The sequence below is a fragment of the Leucopleurus acutus genome, assembly GCF_964270905.1.
Source record: "Leucopleurus acutus genome assembly, chromosome: 7".
Lineage (NCBI taxonomy): Eukaryota > Metazoa > Chordata > Mammalia > Artiodactyla > Delphinidae > Leucopleurus > Leucopleurus acutus.
Window position 1 is genome coordinate 7179665 of NC_139150.1, and position 24018 is coordinate 7203682.

General features: G+C 47.5%; 1 protein-coding gene across 3 annotated transcripts in view; it reads left to right on the forward strand.

The window, feature by feature from the left end:
• Nucleotides 1-78: 78 nt before the first annotated feature.
• The window catches only part of LOC309964248 (kynurenine--oxoglutarate transaminase 1), a 33408-nt gene continuing 9468 nt past the window's right edge, over nt 79-24018 (forward strand). The window contains exons 1-2 of one of the 3 annotated variants that reach the window (XM_082843066.1): nt 79-142; nt 22593-22651. In XM_082843066.1, the coding sequence (XP_082699192.1) occupies nt 22599-22651 (53 nt within the window). In that variant the 5' untranslated portion in view covers nt 79-142; nt 22593-22598. Of the gene's footprint in view, nt 143-1589; nt 2797-19846; nt 20172-22592; nt 22652-24018 lie in introns of those variants that run through there. The other 2 variants (XM_082843067.1, XM_082843065.1) reach the window with 2 other exon arrangements.

Genomic DNA, 24018 nt, shown 5'->3' on the forward strand with positions numbered 1-24018 from the left:
TTCACGCCTGCACCCTCTCCCTGCAGGCACCATGTTGCTTTGGGGCGGAAGTAGCGGAGCCCGGGCTCGGCCCCCTTAAAACGACAGGGACGGCTGTAACCTTCGGCGCCTGGGGACGAAAGGTGAAGCGGCCGAGGCAGGGGTGAGTAGCTGGTGCCTGAGCGTTGCTGCCCCGGGGTCAGGTGCCGAGGCGGGAGGGCCTGGAAACCGGTTACAAGGTCGATTGTGCCAGACTACTCGTTGCGTTTGGTGCTTCTGATATAGCGGAGTGGCTACGCTGAAAGGTTGAACCAGACGGGAGCTGTTGGGCGCGCTACTCTCCGACCCGCACTCGGACGCTGGGACCCGCCAGGCTGGTCCTCTCTGCACCCCTATCCCCTGCCCCACCCCCACCCCCGCGATCGTACGGTACCGGTACCGGTGGGGAGAGGGAGCCCAAGGCGACTGGGAGAATTCTGGGCAGAGCCGGGGCTGGAACCGGGTGCCGGACTCCAGCTCGACAGCTCTAGGGATCCTAAGTCCTCGGAGTTCCCATATTTATAATAGTAACGGCAAGCACGCCAAAAGAGAATCCATACAACGGAATACTATGCAGCCGCTAAAAAGAAAAATGTTTAATATGGGACCACTTCCAAGATACCGTAGATGGAAAAGGGAAGGGGCGAAAAGAACAGCGCTGATTGGTGCTACCGTTTGTGTGAAAGAACGCGTGTGGGGGCATGGGTGTCTGCCGGTGTGTGCACCAGCCGGCTGGTGAGATGCACGAGTTGTTAACAGTGGTGGCCTCCGACAGGAGAACCGGGGTCGTGGGTGCCCGGACAAGGGGGAAGAATTTACTACCAAGCAAACAGGTTGGTTAAAAATAAAGTGGGATGCTGCAGATAATAACTGGCTCCCATTTATCTAGCTGACCAGTGCCTGGTTTCAGCTCTCCTGCTGGGAGGTCTTGTATTTCCCCATTATTAGAGGAGGAAACAGTCTCAGAGATTAGGGACCTTAGTAATATCTCATAGCCAGGAAGTGGAAAAGCTAGAATTTGAGCCAGGGAGGATTTTATGCTAATGCCCACCATTCTTCCTCATCCCGCTCCCTCCTGAAAAGCTTTTTTGTTATCAACCATGCAACACTCAGCTTGGGACCTGGCACCCAGCAGGCATCCAGCAGCTATTTATTGGCTGTTTATGGACTGAGCAAGTGGAACAGACAGGAGACAACCAGCAGTGCAAAATGAAGAGAGGCACACATTGGAGGCCAGAACCCTTTCCAGCCTTGAGACTCTGGACCTGGCATGTACTTCCCTGAGCCTCCACGCCCCCTCCTGTAGAGCTAACTACAGTCACTGACACTGAGTGCTCCCTCGTGTCCTCCTTTGTGCTTTACAGGCAGACTAGCTCCATTTTACAGGTCAGTAGGTGAAGTACAGAGAAGTTAAGAAAGTTGCCCATCACAACATTGTAAATCAACTGTACTTCAATTTAAAAAAAGTTGCCCAAAGCGGGTCCCCACAAGTCTTCACTCCCCCACTTCTGGAGAGGTTGTTGAGCTCCTTGGTCTCTCCCTCAGCCTCCTGGGGTCATCAGCACTAATTCTTTTTTTTTTTTTTGCGGTACGCGGGCCTCTCACTGTTGTGGCCTCTCCCGTTGCGGAGCACAGGCTCCGGACGCGCAGGCTCAGCGGCCGTGGCTCACGGGCCCAGCCGCTCCGCGGCATGTGGGATCTTCCCGGACAGGGACACGAACCTATGTCCCCTGCATCGACAGGCGGACTCTCAACCACTGCGCCACCAGGGAAGCCCCAGCACTAATTCTTTGAGACGCCTCAGATGGGCTAGTTGAGCTGCCAGAGGCTGTGGAGCTGATGTAGAACAGGACAGACACACAGTTCCTGTCCTTGGAGTCTGCTCAGGGCAACAGACAACCCAGCAGTTAGCACCTGTGATGAGCACTGTGGTGGGTGAGCAGAAGCTTAGGCCTTGGGAGCACAGAGGAGGTAGCACCTAGTCCAGGCCCTAGTCCAGCCCGGGTGGAGTCACAGAGGGCTTCTCAAAGGAGGTAACTTTTAATCTGTGACTGAAAGATACATAAGATATCTGGGAGGAGAAATGATGAAGCTGGAGACTGGAGCAGAGGCGCCCTCATGCCTGAAGATAACCGGCATGATCAGAGACTACGCAGGCCAGAGATGATCAGATGGCGTCTGCCTGAATTGCTCTTTCCTCCTAGAGAATGTCTCCTCATGGCAACATCTGTGGCTTCCCATCCTCCAGGCCACACTTAACCTTCTGCATCCCCAAAGGGTAGGACTCCCTAATTTCATAATCCAGATGGAGGCAACAGAGGAACACAGGAGAGTTAGCGGTGAGGAAGTCCTTCACACTGATGCCCCCTCCCCCCATTCATTCGGCCCCCAGAGTGGCAGCCCACTTGCTGACGTAGAAACTCTGCCCATGTGAACAAAGGTGTGTCAGCACAGGAATGTCCCTCCTGTCTCCCTGGCCATCTGTGCCCGCTGGGGTTATCAGGTTGCCTGTGTGCTGGGACATCTAGCTGGGCATGCCCCCCCCCCGCCCCCGCTTCTGTAGCCAGCAGGCCAAAGTCACTCCACCTGCAGCCAGCGAGGAATCACCGTCGCTCCTACCCTAACAGACCTGGGGCCACATCCCACTCTCAGATGGCACTGCCATCTCCCTGAAATATTTCCCAAACCCTCATCTCACTTCCTCATTCTTGGACAGTGATACAAGCTTTGGATTCACAGCTGGGGTCCTTCTGTGCTTTTCTAAGACTTTCACTTTGGGTAAGTCATTTCTCCACTCTGAGAGTTTCTCCATCTGTAAAACTGATATGACGCTCTCTAATCTTCCTGCCAGGCACTAAACATATATACATATATTGTTTTTTCTTGCATGTGTAAAACTGCCCTAAAGAGTGAGATACCGATTCTGGATCTGGATCCTGTGCCAGGAGGAAAAAGGAGTGGCTTTGCTACTGTGTATCTAACTTAGGATCCCCACCCGCCAACCCCTCTGGCCCAGAACCTGCAGTCTGGGCTCCAGAAGCCATTTCTCTCTCTTTTGCCAATTCCAAAGCCAAGGGGAACTGTGTCTAAGTCAGTGTACTTGTTGGGGCTCCCAGATAGGCTGTCACCTCCCTTGGGGCAGAACCGTTGACTTGACAAGCTTTCACCAAACACTCGTCTTGTAGGGACTCTGTTTTTAGATCCAAAACAAACAAACAGAAAAATCAGGATTCATTATCTGCAAGAGATTTTGTTGTCCTCTTTGGTTAACTAATTTTTATGGAAAGTCTTTTTTTTGTTTGTTTTGCTTCTTTTGTTTCTTGCATTCCTTTTCTTAAAAAATAAATTTATTTATTTTATTTATTTATTTTTGGCTGTATCGGGTCTCCATTGCTGCGCGCGGGCTTTCTCTAGTTGCAGCGAGCAGGAGCTACTCTTCCTTGTGGTGCGCGGGCTTCTCATTGCTGTGGCTTCTTTTGTTGTGGAGCACGGGCTCTAGACGCGTGGGCTTCAGTAGTTGTGGCACACAGGCTCAGTAGTTGTGGCACGCGGGCTCAGTAGTTTTGGCTCTCGGGCACAAGAGCGCAGGCTCAGTAGTTGTGGCACACAAGCTTAGGTGCTCCGTGGCATGTGGGATCTTCCCTGAACAGGGCTCGAACCCGTGTCCCCTGCATTGGCAGGCAGATTCTTAACCACTGCGCCACCAGGGAAGCCCTTATGGAAAGTCTTATAGGTTTAAATGTTACTAGCTTATTGTCATTGACAGGTTAAGTAGGCTAGGACCTGTGCTACATGCTTTCTGGGGGTGATTGCATTATTATTGTCCCCACTGCACAGATGAGGAAGCTGACCCTAGTATGGCACGACTAAGATCCTATAGCTAGTGGAGTGGAGCTGGGACCGTTTTATCCAAGTCCAAGTTCCAAATCCAAGCTTTCATCTTCTGTGGTTTTTCATGTAACAGACTGGTCTTGCCTGGGCACGGTACCCCCTCCCAGGCCTCTTCTCCAGAGGTGCCATGGTTTGTGTTTTCTCAGTAACTGGAGAGGGAGGGGGCTTCTGACATTTTGAGCCCAGGTGTGCTAAACATCCTTCTAGGCACTGTGTAAATCTGCCCAGTAAAGAACTGACTCAGCCCAAATACCAAGTGTGCCGCTATTGAGAAGCACTAAAACCAAATATCCTTGGGGCTTCCCTGGCCATCCAGTGCTTAAGACTCCACCATTCCACCGCAGGGCGCGCAGATTCAATCCCTGGTCAGGGAACTAAGATCCTACATGCTGCGTGCATGGCCAAAAAATTGAAAAAAAAATTTTTTTTGTTTTTTTTTGTTTTGTTTTTTGGTGGGTTTTTTTTTGCGGTACGCGGGCCTCTCACTGTTGTGGCCTCTCCCGTTGCGGAGCACAGGCTCCGGACATGCAGGCTCAGCAGCCATGGCTCACAGGCCTAGCCGCTCCGTGGCATGTGGGATCTTCCTGGACCGGGGCACGAACCCGTGTCCCCTGCATCGGCAGGTGGACTCTCAACCACTGCGCCACCAGGGAAGCCCGAAAAAACTTTTTTTTTAATAAATAAAACCAAATATCCTTACTGCACAGAATTGGCTTAGGTGATGTAGGGCTAGGCTGCAAAGACAAAATCACCTTGCCTGTCCTTGCAAGCTGCCATGCAGGGTGGAAGCTGGAAAAGACGTGGCTCCTGTCCCCAGGGACTGATGTGCTCCTGAGCTGATAGAGGCAGCAGCACCCACCTCCTGAAAGAAGGATTTGGGGGGGAAGAGTTTAGACTTTGGAAATAGACGAACCAGGGTTTGAATCCCGGCTCAGCCTCTCTCAGCTGAGTAAGCTTTGTTCATTCTCCTCTTGAACAAAATAGGGACGATGATGCCTTCCTATAGGCTGCTGTGAAGATGAGAGTTTAGCACAGGGGGGCAGGTGCATAGTAGGTGCTCTGAGTTCAGAGGAAGGCCCAGGCTGACCCAGAAGGCTTCAGAGAGGAGGCGGAGCTGGGGTTCAGCCCTGCCAGGGGGATCAGATTAAAGGGCATGTCAGGCAGGGCACAGCTTGAGCAAAGATGGGCAACGTCTGTTCAAGAGCAAAGGATTCGTATGTCTGGAAGAGGAGAGAACATGGAAGCTGCAGAGTCTGGATTCAGGCCAGCTCCAAAGGCCAGGCTAGGGAGGCTTTGGACTTTATCCAGTCTCAACGCAGGCTGTACCCAGCGGGAGGTGTAGCTGACATCAGCCGCCAGAGTATTGGTCGCTGAGGCGTGTTCCGAGGGGTCACCCACCTGCTGTTCACTAGTCGTGGTGCCTTCTGGCTGCGAAGGTGGCCAATAGCTGCCCGGATTGATGGAGGCGTGTGTTAGGCGGGGCACTGACCGCCGGGCGCCAGCCCCTTGCCTGGCAGCAAGGAAACCTGTGACTTTAGATGCCTGGGAGGCTGCACAGGAAGGTGTCCTAAAGGTCACCTGGTGCATCTCTGCTCCCTTCTCCAGGCAGGGTTGGCCTCCCGAGAGCTGCCTGCATTGCAGCACTTCTCAGACTAAATTTTAGTAATAACAATAACAATGATGACATTTGTGGAACACTGACTCCTTGCCCAGCACCAGGCTAAGTGGTTTTCACGTGTTATCTCATTGACTTCTCACTGCAACCCATGGGGCAGGAACTATCATTATTCTCACTTCAAAAATGATTCTCAGAAAGGGTTAGTAATTCTCCAAAAGTCACACAGCTAGTAAATGACTTCAGTCCACAGTCTGATTCCAGAACTTCGCAGCCTCATTAAAAAAACAAAATAAAACAAAACAAAAACTGCATGGAAGTTTATAAGACCCCCCCAAGCCAGTCCCAGGGAGAGGCACTGTTAATAATTCATGCACAAACATATACAGTATATAATCAGGCAGTACTTGCTTTGTATGAGTTTCAGATACCACGGTTTAGTTAAACAACACCAGTCCCTCAATAACACTGTTCAGATTTCAGTTGCCATGTTATGTTAACTGTGAGTAATTGCATTAAGTATGGACTTTGCTGCTAGCTCTTCCATCCACAAATCGCTGTGGAGATGACAGATGCATAATGGCCAGTGACCAGTTACACCTCTTCTTTCAAAGCCTGTTGTTGATTGGTCACCATGCGTGTTATTCGGTTCCTACACAGACAGCAAAGCATGTCCTTGTGTTGCCTCCCGTCTCCCTGTGATAAACCCATGTGACATTTTATAAAAATGTATCAGCAAAAGAGGGAATTGGCCAACACACATGAAAGTGCAGCACAGAAATGCAGAGTGATAACACTGAAAGGGCAATTTGAACTGAAGATAAATGGAGTGATTTAAAAAATAGCTGGCTCTGGGAATGTTGACACCACAGCTATTTGCTATTCCAGAAACTCTAGGTATGCAGCCAGGGAAACTTGGTGAAGGTACACCTATCGACATATGAATGGGAGTGGTTCTGACAAAAAGGATGAAGTCCTGAGGAAGTGATGCCAGCAAAAACATCACATTAAAGGAACTGCCAGATATATTTCATGACATTGAAAGTACAAAGGATAAAATGTTTTAAGTTGATCTAAACTTAGAAAGGAGTATGATGACTCACCAATGCGTAGAAAAGATGCTCTTTCTGTATCTCAAGTTACACTACAGGAAGAAGGCAAGCACTGTTCAAACTACTCTTGATAATTTTCCCCAGATTTATTGAGGCATAATTGACAGATAAAACTGTAATATATTTAAAATGTACAATGTGATGATTTGATATATGTATACATTGTGAAATGATTCCCACAATCAAGTTAACTGATACATCCCTTACCTCACATAGTTACCCTTTTTTTAGGGAGAAGATCTACTCTCTCAGCAAATTTCAATTATACAATACAGTATTATCTACTATAGTCACCAGTTAGATCCTCAGATTCATTCATCTTATAACTGAAAGTTTGTACCCTTTTATCAACCCCTCCCTATTTTCCCCCATCCCCAAGCACCTGGCAACCATTATTATACACTCTGTTTCTGTATAAGTGATACCATGCAGTATTTGTCTTTTTTCTTTCTGGCTTATTTCATTTAGCATAATGTATTCCAGTTTCATCCATGTCATCACAAATGGCAGGATTTCCTTCTTTTTAAAGACTGAATAATACTCCATTGTATATACATAAATACCACACTTTCTTTATCCATCTAACCATCAACAGACCCTTAGGTTGTTTCCAAATGTTAACTCTCATGAATAATGCTGCAATGAACATGGGAGTATAGGTATCTTTTGAGACAGGGTTTTCGCTTCCTTTGGATGTATACCCAGAAGTGGGATTGCTGGATCGTCCTTGATACATTTTGATAAAGAAAGAAAACTCTTGAATTCCAATGTTTTTAATTTAAATTACACTAGTAATTTAATAAGTATTAAATTTATTACTAGTTTTACTACTTTTTCATTTGTCTCTACATGTGTAACAGACCATCAAGAGTTTTTAATCCTTCAACAACAACTTTGAAAGGTCACAGAACAATCATAATTTTTCCCATTAATTAAGTTCTCTTTGCATGATTTCAGCTTGCATGGTCATTTTCACAGTCCCACAGTACAGTGGGAAGTGAGGACTGTGTATGTGTATGCATGTACCACCACATATGTATCTATCTGTATAATTTTAAAATGCAAATGGAGTATATTGTCTTCAACCTGCCTTTTTTTCCTACCATACGTTTTTAAAATTGAGGTAAAATGCACATAACATACAATTAACCATTTAAAGTGTTCAGGTCAGTGGCATTTAGTATATTCACAGTGTTGTGCAACCACCCCTTCCCTCTAGTTTCAAAATGTTTTCATTATCTCAGAAAAACACCCATTGAATAATCACTCCACATTTCCCCCTCCCAGGCCCTAGTAACTTCTAATCTGCTTTCTGACTCTATAGATTTGCCTATTCTGGATATATCCTATAAAAGTAATCATACAATAGGTGACCTTTTGTGCTTGACTTCTTAGGATAATGTTTTCGAGGTTCATTCAAGTTGTATTGTACCATGTATCAATATGTCTGTTGTTCCTTTTTAAGGTTAAATAATATTCCATTGTATGAATATACCCTAATTTACCCATTCTTCTGTTGAAGGACATTTGGGTTGTTTCCACGTTTTGACTATTATGAATAACGCTGGTATTAACATTCATGTACAAGTTTCTGTGTGGACATATGTTTTTATTTTTTTCCGGTATATACCTAGGAGTGGAATTGCTGGGTCATAAGGTAATTCTATGTTTGGACTTCATAAAAATGTAAAACTTTTGTGCATCAAAGGACACTATCAAGAATGTGATCAAGGTCATTGTTTCATTTTGAGTTAATTTTTGTAGATGGAGTGAGATAGAGGTCCAACTTTATTCTTTTGCGAGGGGCTATCCAGTTGTCCTAGCACCATTTGTTTTGTTTTGTTTTTTAAAGATTTTTTTTGATGTTTACCATTTTTAAATTCTTTACTGAATTTGTTACAATTTGCTTCTGTTTGGTTTTTTGGCCGCGAGGCATGTGGGATCTTAGCTCCCCGACCAGGGATCGAACCCATACCTCCTGTATTGGAATGTGAAGTCTTAACCACTGGACTGCCAGGGAAGTCCCCCTACCACCATTTGTTGCAGAGGTTATGTTTCCCCCATTGAATGGTCTTGGCATCCTTGTCAAAAATCAATTGGCCATAGATGTTTGGGCTTATTTCTGGGCTCTCAATTCTGTTGCATTGGTCTGTATTTCTATCCTTATGCCAGTACCACACTGTTTTGATTACTGTAGCTTTGTAGTAAGTTTTGAAATCAACACGCATTTTTCATGTAACCTGAATATCTTTTCATGTCAGAATGCTAGGGGTGATCTCATTCCTTTTGATGGCTGCACAATATTCCATTGTATGGATAAATCATAACAAATTGAACCAGCCTCCAACTGATGGACATCAGATTGTCTCCAAGTTTTTCTCTCTCACACACAATGCTGCACAAATCATCCAGGTGGATACCTCTTTATGTATATGTATGAATATTCCTGTAAGATACTTCTAGAAGATGAAGTGTTAAGTCAAAGAGTAATATAAGTCACTATTATTAAGTTGCCCTCCAAAAGTTATACCAATGACTTTTAGTGCACCATAGTGTTCACTTGGTGGATCTTAATCTTCTTATTCTCTGCCTGAGAGGCAGAAAATAGTGTTTCACTTTAGTTTGCATTTTGTTAATTATGACAAGATTCAGCATCTTTTCAAGTTTATTGGCTATTTTCTTTTTTGTGTGAATTTATATCTTTTGCACACTTTTTTTTTCTATTGAGATGTTGGGCTTTTGTTATTGATTTATAAGAATCCTTTGCATATTAAGACTCACACTATATTAGAATGGTCTGGTTACTTGTTTGTCTCCTTCATTCTGTGTGCACACCTTGAAGGAAAGGAAGGTATCCTATTCACCCTTGTGTGCCTGGCAGCTAGCCTAGGGCATAGCACATAACAGAAGTTTGATAAATATTTGCTGAAGCGATAAAAAGTTGCGCACCTAAGTCCCTGAACCAGATGTTGACAGTAAAAAGATGAACAGAGGAGAGTCCTTGTTCTAATGGAGCTCACAGTCTGGTTGGAGAGTAGACATTAATTCTCTCATTCAACAAAAGTTTGTTGAGCAGCTTCCTCTGGGCCATGTGCATAATGTCCTAAGCAGCCTGCTAGGATGAGAAAAATGCCAGGACTGTGACTCAGGTGACCTGGTCCTACTGGAATCTGAGCTGGTGAGTTCCCCTCCCTGGTCATCAGTATCCCCATCCGTAAAATGTGAGTGACTGGACCAAATTCTCTCATTTCCCCTTGAACACCTATCAGTCTGTGCTTCTTTGGCTCTTTCTGGAAGTAGGAGTCAGTGGCCTAAGGGGCCGTCATGTCACTGCTCAGAGCCTCCCCTTGCTCCACAGTGGCAGTGAATACAGGCTTTGAAGTCAGTGTCCTGAGTTCAAATTCCGGCTCTGCTACATGCTAGCTGTGGCCTTGGATGTGTGACTTAGCCTCTTGATGGAACCTTTCTGGTGGAATTAAAAGTGATGGACCCTGTGTGGAGAAAAGGGAACCCTCTTGCACTCTTGGTGGGAATGTAAATTGATACAGCTACTATGGAGAACAGTATGGAGGTTCCTTAAAAAACTAAAAATAGAACTACCATATGACCCAGCAATCCCACTACGGGGCATATACCCAGAGGAAACCATAATTCAAAAAGACACATGCACCCCAGTGTTCATTGCAGCACTATTTACAATAGCCAGGTCATGGAAGCAACCTAAATGCCCATCGACAAATGAATGGATATACGAATGGATATATATAACAATGGAATACCACTCAGCCATAAAAAGCAACGAAATTGGGTCATTTGTTGAGACGTGGATGGATCTAGAGACTGTCATACAGAGTGAAGTAAGTCAGAAAGAGAAAAACAAATATCGTATATTAACGCATATATGTGGAACCTAGAAAAATGGTATAGATGAACCGGTTTGCAGGGCAGAAATTGAGACACAGATGTAGAGAACAAACATATGGACACTAAGCGGGGAAAGCTGCGGGGGGGTGGGGATGGTGGTGTGATGAATTGGGAGATTGGGATTGACATGTATACACTGATGTATAAAATTGATGACTAATGACTAATAAAAATAAATAAAATAAAATTCATAAATAAATAAATAAAGTGATGGACCCTGTGAGGTGCTCGGCAGGCAGCCTGGCACAGAGAAAGTGTGCAGTAAATAAAAGGCCATTGTCCTTACCCTTAGCATAGACTTCAGGGCTACAGAGGAGTTGTCCAGGGAAGACCTGCCTCCTGGAAGATGAGAGATGAGGCACATGGGGAGTTGGAGATGGGTGTGGCCTGGGAAAGGCTGCCCTTGAATGAGTTGAATGGGTCCCCGGTGAGAGCCCCCAGGTGTTTATGAATGAGTTCCTGTGGAGGTCTCTAGGTCAGCCCAGTCAGTGGGAGAACTCTGGACTGGGAGGCCAGCAGTCCTGCCTCGAGGTGGGCCTGGACCAGCAAGCTCCCCACGGTGGACCTCTTCTATGAAGTGAGGCCACAGCCCCCTCTTGAGGCACGAAAGTTGTCCTGTGGCCTAATGTGTGGATCCCCAGGGCCAGCTAGCTGGAAGTCTAGACAGGGCTGGCTTTTCATGCCCCCTGCTGGCAGCTTCAGGAACAACAAGCACCCACTTCCCCTCCTGCCTTGACCTCAGGCAGTGTTGCTGGTGAGGGCAGCCCACGTGGCCACCTGTGCCCTTCCTGCCCTCGGTTCAGACCCCCAGTGGCTTCTCCCTCCCCTTCAAGTTCCTGAAAACTGTCCCCACGACGCCCACATGCTCACAAACACAGAGATGTGGACAAGTGCTCAAGGGCAAACACTCTTTTTTTTTTAATTGATTTTTATTGGAGCATAGTTACTTTACAATGTTGTATTAGTTTCCGCTGTACAGCAAAGTGAATCAGTTATACGTATACATATATCCCCTCTTTTTTAGATTTCCTTCCCATTTAGGTCACCACAGAGCACTGAGTAGAGTTCCCTGTGCTATACAGTAAGTTCTCATTAGTTATCTATTTTATACATAGTAGTGTATATATGTCAGTCCCAATCTCCCAGTTCATCCCACCCCCCCATCCCTCAAACACTTTTATTTGCACATGACATCACAACCACACACAGATATACCCATGTTCAAAGTCACATTAAAACTTTCAGGGACCCTATTCACTTTTACTTCATGGACCCCTTTCTCCATTAAAAAAAAATAATAAAAGTTATATTTTACAAAAACAAAATTATATTTTACAACTATGTTGGTGTAAATAACAGATATCATCCAGGCTGGATTCATTATTATACAATTCATTGTTATTATATTCTCTTTATTTCTTATTTTAAAATAAATTAAAATGAAAACATTTTCATAGGCTCCTGAAACTATCACAGGCCCTCAGCACTAAGCCTCCTGAGGAGATCTGACGGAGAAGTCAGCCCCACCAGTGAGCATGTGTGAATTCACACACATCTAGCTCCAAAAAGTGCCCACTCTATTATTAATATCTGTCACTGGGGCTTCCCTGGTGGTCCAATAACCAGGTTAAGAATCCACACTTCCACTGCAGGGGGCACAGGTTCGATCCCTGGTTGGGAAACTAGGATCCCGCAAGCTGTGTGGTGTGGCCAAAACAAACATAGAAAAACCTGTCATTTACGGTCACCCTTTATGTGCCAGGCACTAAGTGAAGTGCTTTCCATGAATTATCTCTTTTTTAAATATTTATTTATTTTATTTTTATTTATTTGGCTGTGCCAGATCTTCATTGCGGCACACGGGATTTCGTTGTGGCGTGCGGGATCTTTTAGTTGTGGCATGTGGGATCTTTAGTTGCGGCATGTGGGATCTAGTTCCCTAACCAGGGATCGAACCTGGGTCCCCTGCATTGGGAGCATGGAGTCTTAACTGCTGGACCACCAGAGAAGTCCCTCCATGAATTATCTTATTTTTATTTATTTTATAGACAGGGAAACTGACATTCAGAGAGGAGAAGTGATTTGCCCTGGGTCACACAGCCAAGGTCTGCGTGACCCCAAAGCCTGTGTTCTAGTCCTCTCCTCAGGGGTCTGCTTGGTGCCTGATCCCAGGGGAGCACCAAATGTTTGGCAGGACAAATCTGCCCCACAGAGGGTGCAGTGTAATGCTCACTCCCGTGCCCACAGACTCACCCGGACACACACACCGCCCCCTGCCCTGGCAGTGCTCTGCAGTGAAAGCCCCAACCTGGTTTCCAGCCCCAGCCCCGAGGCAGCGAGACTGGTTAAGCGTATCCTCATCCAGCACAGGCTCTCCTCTCCCTCCATGGAGCCAGGTGTCCCAGGCCACCTCCAGCCCCAAGGTACCACCTTTCCTGAGAGCTGGCAGTGAGGGTGAAGGGCTGAGATTGGGGCAGAGGAGAGGAAAGGGCCACAAGCTGGGATCTTTTCCCATGTGAGTTTCTGCCATTTACTGGGTATCCAGGGATGCAGACCCTCCCCCGACCTTCAGGAGCTCCATTTGAGTGTTTGTTATTATTTTTTCATTATTATGAATTTCCTTGCTTATTAATGGAGGTGAAAATAGCACCTGCTTTCCAGGACTGTTGAAAAGGTCCAATGACATGAGTACAGTCTTTATTGCAGTGCCTGGTGCCAAGTGAGCAAATTAGAGCTGGTTGTGTTAATATTATTCCTACCTCTGTAATCCGGTGAGATGATGAAAGCATGATTTAGGGCAGAGGAGGTGTAGCCACCTTAGGAGAAAGGACAGAAATGATAGACACGGAGTGATGTGGGCGACCGTGTCAGAGAGAGGATCAGCCTACCAGGCACCCACAGATTTTGAACCAAGTGGTCAGGAGATGGTCAAGGGGGGTCCCATAGGATTAAGCCCATCTGGAGGAGTCAGCAGGACATCAGGCACAGGACGGGAGCAGCAGCCCTACATTTGGCCAATCTGAGGGGACCACCCATCCCCGTTTGCTCAGGATGGTCCTGGTTTTAGCACTGAAAGTTCTGCATCCCGAGAAACACCTCAATCCCAGGCAAGCAGGATGGTTGGTCCCCCTAGAACACGCAGTGGTCACAAGGCACCCACTATAACCAGCACTGGGCTCAGACCCAGCCATGGGCCTCTTGTCCTCTGGCTGAGGGAAGCTGAAGCATGCCGACAACCACCCCCTGGCATGACACATGGTGGAATGCCCCTCCTCAGATAATAATCACACTGCCCTTTGTTGCTCCAAGCTCTGGTTCTGGATCCACAGGGATCAGGGAGTACCTCCGGTTTCCAGGGAGTACTCTCGATTCTGAGAAATTAGAGGGTGAACTCTGGCCGGACTGACTTCCCAGCTCCTGGAATCTCACAGTTCTGTTCCACGGGCCTTTGCACCACCTGGCACCCTTTTCCCTCCTTTGGGACTCAGCTGGAAGGCCACATCCTCCAAGGAGCCCTCCCTAACTCCTGCATGCGGCGGGGGGGGGGGGGGGGGGGGGGGGGGGGGGGGGGCTGTGTCCCCAGCGCCCCCTAGTGTCCCACTGTATGTTTCCTGGTCGTCCGCAGCAAAGTACCACAAACTGGGCGGTTTAAACAACAGAAATTATTCTCTCACAGTTCTGGAGACCAGAAGTCCAAAATCAAGGTGTCATTGGGGCCATGCTTTCTCTGAAGGCTCCAGAGGAGAATCTGGCCCACGCTTTTCTCTTAGCTTCGGTGCTGCCAGCAGCCCTTGGTGTTCCTTGACTTGTAGGTGCTCTACTCTAATCTCTGCCGTCATCTTCACATGACCTTCTCCCTGTATGTCTGTGTCTCTTCTCCTCTTCTTATAAGGACACAAATTATATTGGATTAAGGTCCGCTCTTATCCAGTATGACCTTGTCTTAAATTGATTACATCTTCAAAGATCTCATTTCCAAATAAGGCCATATTCACAGGTACCAGAGGTTAGGACTTGGACATATCCTTTTGGAGGACACAATTCGAGCCATAACACACATTTTTGCACTTGTCAGGAAATACTTGCTGGATAATGAAGGAGACAGTGTTTGTGGGCATCTCTCACAAGGCCTGGTCCACACTGTAGTCTCAGCGCTATGCCAGGGCCTGGCCAGAGAACATGCTTGGCAGAAGCTGAGGATGGAGTGAGGAACAGAGGAGGAATTGCCCCACCTTTGGACAGATGGCTAGTTTTCAGGGCTCTGAGATGCTTTGAAGGACCTTAGAGGAAGAGGCTAGGTTAGGAGGGGTTTAGAAGGGACTAGGCTAGGGAGTTGCCTAGTTTAGGCCAGACATTTCTTATAAGCAGGTGCCAACAGCTCCCTACTTCCTAGAATCTTCTAGTGTGGACAAGCCTGAACATTTACATATTAAAATATCCATTACTGGTTTATAAATGACTCTCCTTTTATTTCCCCTCTCTAATAAAATTCGAGCGTTGTACTGATAGTTATGAAATGGTGTGAACAGGTAGGTTATATTGGACTTCCGGTTTCCAGTCCTGCACATAAGGAGCTTAGAAGTAGTTATTCTGTCCTTATGAATAAAAAGCTGAGCAAAGTGAAATATCAACACCTCTCCTTAGATCCATCGGAAAAGTGAGGCCACAGGGCAAACCGCTGCCGCCTGTGTGTGTACGTGTTGTCTAAGGCTGCTTTCCCACTACAGCAGCAGACTTGAGAAGCTGCAACAAAGACTGTCTGTCCTGTCAAGCCTAAAATATTTGCACTGGCCCAATGCAGAAAACGTTTGCTGGCGCTGCTATAGGATAAGGAGAGTGAATAAGGAGAACAACTAACAGACAGGAATGGTGAGTGTGGCTAGGGGACAGCAAGCGAAACGGACAGTGGCAGGATATCCCCGGCACAGGAGGCCTCACGTCTGATTTAATACGGCCTCATGGTACATGGTAAAGACTTTGGATTTTATTCTTAGTATGAGGATTTAGAAAAAGAAAAGCAGAATCTGGAATCCAGGAGCTGTCTGGCACCTACAGATTTGGTCTCGTGTTGCACCTGAACAATTTCGCAGAACATCGACATCAGACAAAGCCATTCTGTGACCTTGAGGAATCAAGACAAAAACAAGACCCCTGGGGCTTCCCTGGTGGCGCAGTGGTTGGGAGTCCTCCTGCCGATGCAGGGGACGCTGGTTCGTGCCCCAGTCCAGGAGGATCCTGCATGCCGCAGAGCGGCTGGGCCTGTGAGCCATGGCCGCTGAGCCTGCGCGTCCAGAGCCTGTGCTCCGCAATGGGAGAGGCCACAACAGTGAGGGGCCCGCGTACCGAAAAAAAAAAAAACAAGACTCCTCCATAATCACGTCTAAACACAGACAAACCCGAATATTATTGAAGCCACACAACACGAAGCACACCCCTCTCCTGGCTAATCCGAGGGACTGCAGCTTCCTTACCAATGATAACTAGTCTCACTCTAGCCTGCCCTCCCTATAAATAAAATTATTGAGATCTCCAACCATAAAATTATCCCTGCTTCTGAAAGCACCAATCCAGAGCAAAGTCCCGCTCCTTGGACCCTCACCCAAATCACCCCACCAAAGTCCAAATCCTAAACTAGTTCTTTTTTTTTTTTTTTGAGGAGCGAATTGTTTGTTTTAAATTTTTATTGGCATACAGTTGACTTACAATGTTGTGTTAGTTTCTGCTGTGCAGCAAAGTGAATCAGTTATACATATGTATCCACTCTTTTTTAGATTCTTTTCCCATATAGGTCCTATAATAAGTTCTAAGACCCTTTCACTGAGACACTCCATGGTTCCCTGGTGTGCATTTTCCCTTACTGGACAACCAGGGAAGTCCCTATACATTCTTTTTTTAATATTCCTTTCCATTATGGTTTATCCCAGGAGATTGGATATAGTTCCCTGTGCTATACAGTAGGACCTTGTTGTTTATCCATCCTAAATGTAATAGTTTGCATCTACCAATCCCAAACTCCCAGTCCATCCCTCTCCCTATCCCCTCCCCCTTGGCAACTGCAAGTCTGATTTCTATGTCCGTGAGTCTGTTTCTGTTTCATAGGCAGGTTCATTTGTGCCATATTTTAGATTGCACGTATAAGTGACATCATATGGTATTTGTCTTTCTCTTTCTGACTTACTTCACTTGTATTGCAATATGATAATCTCTAGTTACATCCATGTTGCTGCAAATGGCATTATTTCATTCTTTTTTATGGCCGAGTAGTGTCTCTTTAGTCTTTTAATCTAGAACAGTCCCCCTCACGCCCAGACACCCACTTCTTTTTTAGGGCTGTATTCTGACCCCCTTGGAGGAGAGAGAGAAGGAAAGAAGGAAGGAAGAAAAGGAGGGAGGGAGGAAGGAAGGAAAAGTCTCAGATGCAGTGCAGTTCTCAGAAAGTTCCAGGAAAGCCAGTGGGAGTCCTTGAGAGGGCCACATCTCCCGGCAACAGCTTGCCTCACTGTCCTTTGGGCACTGGCTGGGAGCAGCCCTTGGAAGCACGGCCTCTGTGCTAAGGATGGGGATGGATTTCTGAGCACAGCCGTCCCCTCTGCCACTTAGGCTCCTGGCAGTGCAGAGACACATCCCCGTGGCCACTACCAGGGCACTGCCTTTTTTTTAAACCTTGGAAATTTTTAAAAATAGCTTTATTGAAATATAACACACGCACCATTCAACCTTAAAGTGTACCATTCAGTGGTTTTTTGTATATTCACACTTGTGAAACCATGATCACAATCTAATTTTAGAACATTTTCATCACAGCAAAAGACACCCATACCGGGACTTCCCTGGTGGTCCAGTGGTAAAGAGTCCGCCTTCCAATGCAGGGGACGCGGGTTCGATCCCTGGTCAGGGAACTAAGATCCCACATGCCATGGGGCAACTAAGCCTGCACCCCACAACTACCGAGCTCTCATGCCTCAACTAGAGCCCACATGCCGCCAACAACAGAGCCCATGTGCCCTGGAGCCTGCGCGCCACAACTAGAGAAGAGAAAACCCGCACACCGCATCTAAGACCTGACGCAGCCAAAAATAAATAAATAAATAAATCTTAAAAAAGTAAAAGACACCCGTACCCATTAGCAGTCGTTCCCCACCCTCACCTCCCATGCCACTCCCAGCCCAAGGCAAACACTAATCTACTGTCTGTCTCTCTAGATGTGCCTGTTGCATATCGATGGAATCGTACAATTTGTGGCCTTTGGTAATGGGCTCCTTTTACTTAGCATAATGTCTCAAGGTTCATCCATGTTGCAGCGTGATTCAGTGCTTCATTCCCTCTTATTGTCAAATGATATTGTTAAATCATATGGATTTACCACATTTTGTTCATCAATTGGTGGACATTTAGGTTTGTTTCCACTTTTTTGACTCTTAGGAGTAATGCTGCTTATGAATATTCATGTACAGGATTTTATGTGGACATATTTTTTTTCATTTCTCTTGGGTGTATAACTAGGAACAGAATTGCTGGATCATATAGTAACTCTATGTTTAACATTTTGAGGAACTTCTAGATGGTTTTCCACAGCAGCTGCACCATTTTACATTCCCAGAAGCAATATACAAGGGTTCCAATTTCTCACCATCCTCGAAACACTTGTAATTATCTGTCTTATTTGTTATAGCCATTCTAGTGGATATGAAGTGGTATCTTAATGTGGCATTTACCTAATGACTAATGATGTTGAACATCTTTTCATGTGCTTACTAGCCATTTATATCTCTTTGGAGAGATTCAGATTTATGATTTGCAAATATTTTCTCCCATACTGTGGGTTTTCTTTTCACTTTCTTAACGGTATCCTTTGAGACACAAAAGTGTCTAATTTTTTTTTTTTTTTTTTTTTTTTGCGGTACGCGGGCCTCTCACTGTTGTGGCCTCTCCCATTGCGGAGCACAGGCTCCGGACACGCAGGCTCAGCGGCCGTGGCTCATGGGCCCAGCCGCTCCGCGACATGTGGGATCTTCCCGGACCAGGGCACGAACCTGTGTCCCCTGCATCGGCAGGCGGACGCTCAACCACTGCGCCACCTGGGAAGCCCCAAGGCATTCACTTTTTAATTTATGTCTGTTGAGTCTCTTTTAATCTATAACGCTCCAGGCTTTTTTTTTTTGGCTGCGTTATGTCTTTGTTGCTGCACAGGGGCTTTCTCTAGTTGTGGTGAGCAGGGGTTACTCTTTGTTGCAGTGCATGGGTTTCTCCTTGCAGTGGCTTGTCTTGTTGCAGAGCACGGGCTCTAGGTGCACAGGCTTCAGTAGTTGTGGCACTCGGGCTCAATAGTTGTGGCCCGCGGGCTCTAGAGTGCAGGCTCAGTAGTTGCGCTGCATGGGCTTAATTGCTCCACAGCATATGGGATCTTCCCAGACCAAGGATCAAACCCGTGTCCCCTGCATTGGCAGGTGGATTCTTAACCACTGTGCCACCAGGGAAGTCCCAAGCTTTTTTTTCCTCTTGCATTTTATTTGTTGAAGAAACAGGGTCATTTGTTCTATAGAGTTTCCATCAGTCTGAATTTGTTAATTGCATCTCCATGGTGTAATTTAACATTTTCTTCTGTCCCTTGTATTTTAGTAATCCAGAGGCATGATCTGCTTTAGATTTGGTTTTAGCACAGCAATAATTTGCAGGTGATATGTGTGTTTCCAGAGTCAGAACGTGTAAGGTTGACTCTGTCTGCAATGTTAGGGGCCATCCATAATCTTCAACTGGATTTTTTTTTTTTTTTTTTTTTTTTTTTGGCTGCTACGTGGTATGCAGCATCTTAGTTCCCCGACCAGGGATCAAACTCTTACACTCTGTATTGGGAGCGCAGAGTCTCAACCACTGGACCACCAGGGAAGTCCCTGGATCTTTTTTATTTGGCTGTGTTGGGTCTTCATTGCTGCACGCGGGCTTTCTCTAGTTGCGGCAAGCAGAGGCTACTCTTCAAGGCAGTGTGCGGGCTTCTCATTGCAGTGGCTTCTCTTGTTGAGGAGCACGGACTCTAGCATGAACTTCATTAGTTGTGGCACAGGGACTCAGTAGTTGTGGCTCGCAGGCTCAGTAGTTGTGGCACACGGGCTTAGCTGTTGTGCGGCACACGGGATCTTCCCAGACCAGGGCTCAAACCCGTGTCCCCTGCATTGGCAGGTGGATTCTTAACCAGTGTGCCACCAGAGAAGTCCCTGGATCATTTTTTAATTAGAGGTGATTTACATTTTGAAAAGGTCACTCTGGTTGCTGGGGGGGAAGGGGTCCCAGGGTTTCAAGGACTGAAGGATAGCCATGCAACAAAGCACTTGCTGCCATGCCTGGCACACAGGGACTACTCAATAAATATTAGCACTTACTGTTGTTGTTGTTATTAGAGCTGTGGGGGGGGGGCACCCAAATCCTGAGCTCGGAGCCATTTTCTGGCCAGGGCATTCTCCTCTCTTCTCCTCTGCCCCTGGAGGAGACGTCGTCAGTGCCCCATGGCTCTGGGAGGCATGTTCAGGAATGCGGCGGCCATCTATTTGCACCTGGTGGGGCCCTTCCGGGGAAAGAAGTCTGGAGCTTCGCTCGCCCGGTGTTTGCATCAGACTGTAAGTGCTCTAGCCCCTCGTGCTCTGCTGCTTGCGTGCCCCAGGGGTCCCGGGATCTAGCTTGGTTCCGGCTTCAAAGCTGTGCACGAGCCTCCTCTTTCAGGAGGCCTTCTCTGCCTGCAGCCTGGATGTGGGCCTCTCCCTTGCCCTTGCTTCTAATCTAGAACTTGTAGCTATGCATCTGAATGGTCTCCTTGGAGCTGCTGCCTCCCCATCACCCCGTGTGCCCAGCCCAGTGTTTGGTACACAGTAGGTGCTTCATAAATGTTGGCTGAATAAATACATTATGCATAAGCTCAAGAACAGGCACTGGTTCCTCACTTATCCAAGTAGTGTGTGACATACTCAAAGGTCACTCCATTGAGCACCCCAAGTTTCTAGAGTCCCCCCTTTTTATCTTCTTCCTGAACTCATTCAACTCCATCCACCCCCTTTGCTCTCTCTCTGTGCCCCTCCACCCCTCTACTCCTTCGCCCACCCCAGCCCTCCACAAACTCCCTCACTCCAACCTCTACCCACCCACCCCCACTGCCCCGACTCATCTTCACTTTATTTTTTTAAGTATGATGCGTACCCGATTCAAACGTAATTCCTTATATCATTGAACCTATAATGCCATCAATATTAAGATGCACTGTTATTTTATGTACTAGTAAGTGGGGAAATTGCCAGTTAAACTCGTGCTATAGATTCTAAGACACATCTGAAAGTGCAATGTGCAAACAATACACATATCAGAGTCAGTCAAACATTGTATGCTCTCCATACAAGAAACTTAGAAACATAGAAGAGTACACTTATGATTAAATCACCTAGAATTCCACCACTCAGAGAGAACCTTTCTTAACATTTGGTATGTTTCCTTCTAAATTTTTTTCTATTCACATATGGTCATAAAAATATATATATACATACAAATATATATTAGGGTATATTTTTAAAAATATAATCATCCCGTACATGCTATTTTGTAGCCTGTTTTATTGATATTGGTATATCATATTGACAAACATTCCTCTAAAATGTAATTTTCTCCCACATTTTTTAATCATAAAAATAAAAACTTCATTTTAGAAAACTTAGAAAATAAGAAAATTATAAGGAAGAGAAGAAAAATATCTGTCAACTAACCAACTAAAGATAATCACTGCTGACTAACATTTGGGTGATAACATGATTTTCCCTGGCAGGGATCACGCTCTCATTTTTAACTCTTTTGACATGTTCTGAGTGCCAGGCCTGGTGAGAGGTGTCAGAGACAGGGCTGCCAATGTTAGCAAAGCACTTACTAGGTGTCAGCCCCATGCTGGGCTCTCTGCAAATCATTCCCATCAGCAAGACTCCCAGGTGATGGAAAAGCCTGGCCTGTATACAGACGGTCCCCATGCCCTTCTCCAGGGCAGGGGCCAGACACTAGGAGCCCTGCTGTTGCCACCACCCTGACCAGGGTCCTGTCCAGCTCCTCCTCCAACCTTGGGGAAGTCCCTGAATCTCTGTGAGCTTCAGTGTCCTCATCTTTACATGGGGATTATCCTGGTCCCTCTGATAGACGTGCTGTGGGGACTAAGCCCATGAGGAACAGTGGGGGCTCACTGTTAGATACAGCTGTGGCCCCACCACCTGCCGGCCATCTGAGACTCCAAGCCACAGGACCAGGAGGCTGGGAGGGACCACAGAGCCTATGCCCCTATTATACTGATGGAGAGACTGAGGCCAGGGGAGCTAAAGCACCTGTGCAATGTCACCCAGCCAAGGCGGGCTTAGGACCTGAGTTTGGTGGTTCTCAGGCCTGGCCAGTGTCTGCACACCTGTGGGTGAGGGGGAAGCTGGCCTGGAAGGAACATAGGGAAGGGGAGGGGAGGTCCCCTGAGCCCCTAGGACCGAGCAAGTGTCCTCTTTGCCTGAGTCAGAACGTGGCCTCGTCTCAAACAGCCCTGAGTCTGAGTGTATCTGTTGTATGACCTTGAACACATCCCTCTCCCCGCTCCCCCTCCTCCATCTTCTCATCTGTAAAACGGGACCAGCCAGGTGGTCCTGAGAAGTCAAAGGAAGAGCTTAGCGAGAAGCTGCTGCAGTCACTGTCACCACGATCCTTCCCGTGCTCTGTTCTCCACCTTCCTCCTGCCCCTCCTCCTCGGCCCCAGCCCCTCCTGGGTCAAACTTTAGCCTGATGGAATCCAGTCTGTGTGCCAGGACACGTGGACCCTGGGCTGGCAGGTGGGCGAGTCCAGGCTGCTGGAGTGGGAGGAGCTGAGCTGGGCGGTGGGAGACCCCGCCCCCCTGTCTTGTCTGGGAGCCCTGCTCTCCGCCTCCCGCCTGGAGGAGTGGACACCAAGGCTGTGGCCCCAGAGAAGCTAACTCCCGGGCAGGCCCAGGCTGCTGGGCCTCCACCACTGACCCCTCCGTTTGTTCTGTCTTCAGCTCGTCATGACCAAACAGCTGCAGGCTCGAAGGCTGAATGGGATCGACCACAACCCATGGTGAGCTGGGTGGGGCTGGGGAGGGGTGTGGGGGTCCCCTGGGCTCAAGGGCAGGGCAGGACTGGCGGTCCCTGGATTGGCAGTAACTCAGTGGTACCCAGGACGGCCGCGCACTCGGACGGGGGAAGATTTGTAGCCACAGCTCCTGAGAGGTGAGACCCCCAGCAGCCAGCTTAGGTTCGGATCTCAGCCTCGCCCTGCTTGGCTGTGGCATTTGGGGCCGGTGACTCGCCTGCTCTGAGCCTCAGTTTCCCATCTGGGAAATGGAGGTAATTCCCTTTCCCTTGAAGGGCCTGGGAGGATGAGGAGACATACTATGTGAGTGATGGCCATTACCCAGGCACCAGGCTGAGGGCTTTCCAGGGATTCTTTCATTTCACACTTAGTACAGAATAAGCTAAGCTAAGGAATATAAGAAGGTAAGACACGGGCAGCTCCTCACCAGCACTCACAGAGGTTGACATCGTTTCTTTATTGACCTACTCTAAATATGCGAGGCATACGTGCCCCTTGTCACCCGTGATTCGGTGGATGCACTGGAAGATGTGTGAGAAAGATTTAATGACCTTCCCGCTTCCCCCCAACCCCTGCTCCTGGCCCGCTCTACCTTGGGCTAAGGGCATTGAGCCACCTCTATACGTTAAAAAAAAAAAAAAAAATCATTGGCTGTTGTTTTTACCAAAAAGAGAACCATTTTTTTCTTTCAAACTCCCCTGCTGTACAACGCTTTGTGTTTTGCAAAAATCTTCCACCTCCATCTTCTCCTCTGTTGCTCCATGGTGTTTGGGATGGGGGAGCCAGGCCCAAAGGCCCTATAGGGTCCTGTTGCCCTCTAGGTTGGGCCTCCAGGGTCCTGTTCCCCAGGCTGCCACACTCTGTCCTCTCTGTGAGGCAGGTGGGCAGGCTTGTGGCCCATTTTTCAGATAAGGTAAAGTCTAACTCCGAAGGAGGAAATGACTGGCTGGGAGAGACAGGAAGAATCTTTCCCGACTCACAGACCCAGCAGACTCTTGAACCCGTCACACCCATTGTACAGAAGGAAGGACTGAGGCCAGGAGAGGCTAAGTCTCATGCGAAGGCAGGGCAGAGCAGGAGCTGGCCTGGGAGGAATGCACGGGACAGCAGAGGAGTGCCAGGAGGGATGAGGGCCATGGAAGGTCCCAGGTTCCTGCTGACCCCAGGGTGGTGGCCTGAGGATCAGGACCCTAGAGGCCCAACCCACAGGGCAGCTGGTCTCCATAGGATATTGGAGCCTGGCTCCCCTGTCCCAGCCACCATGGAACATCCACCACCTGATTTTGCATCTCAGCTCTGCCTTAGCGGCTGTGTGACTCTGGGCAGGTCACTGGCCTCTCTGAGCTTCAGCA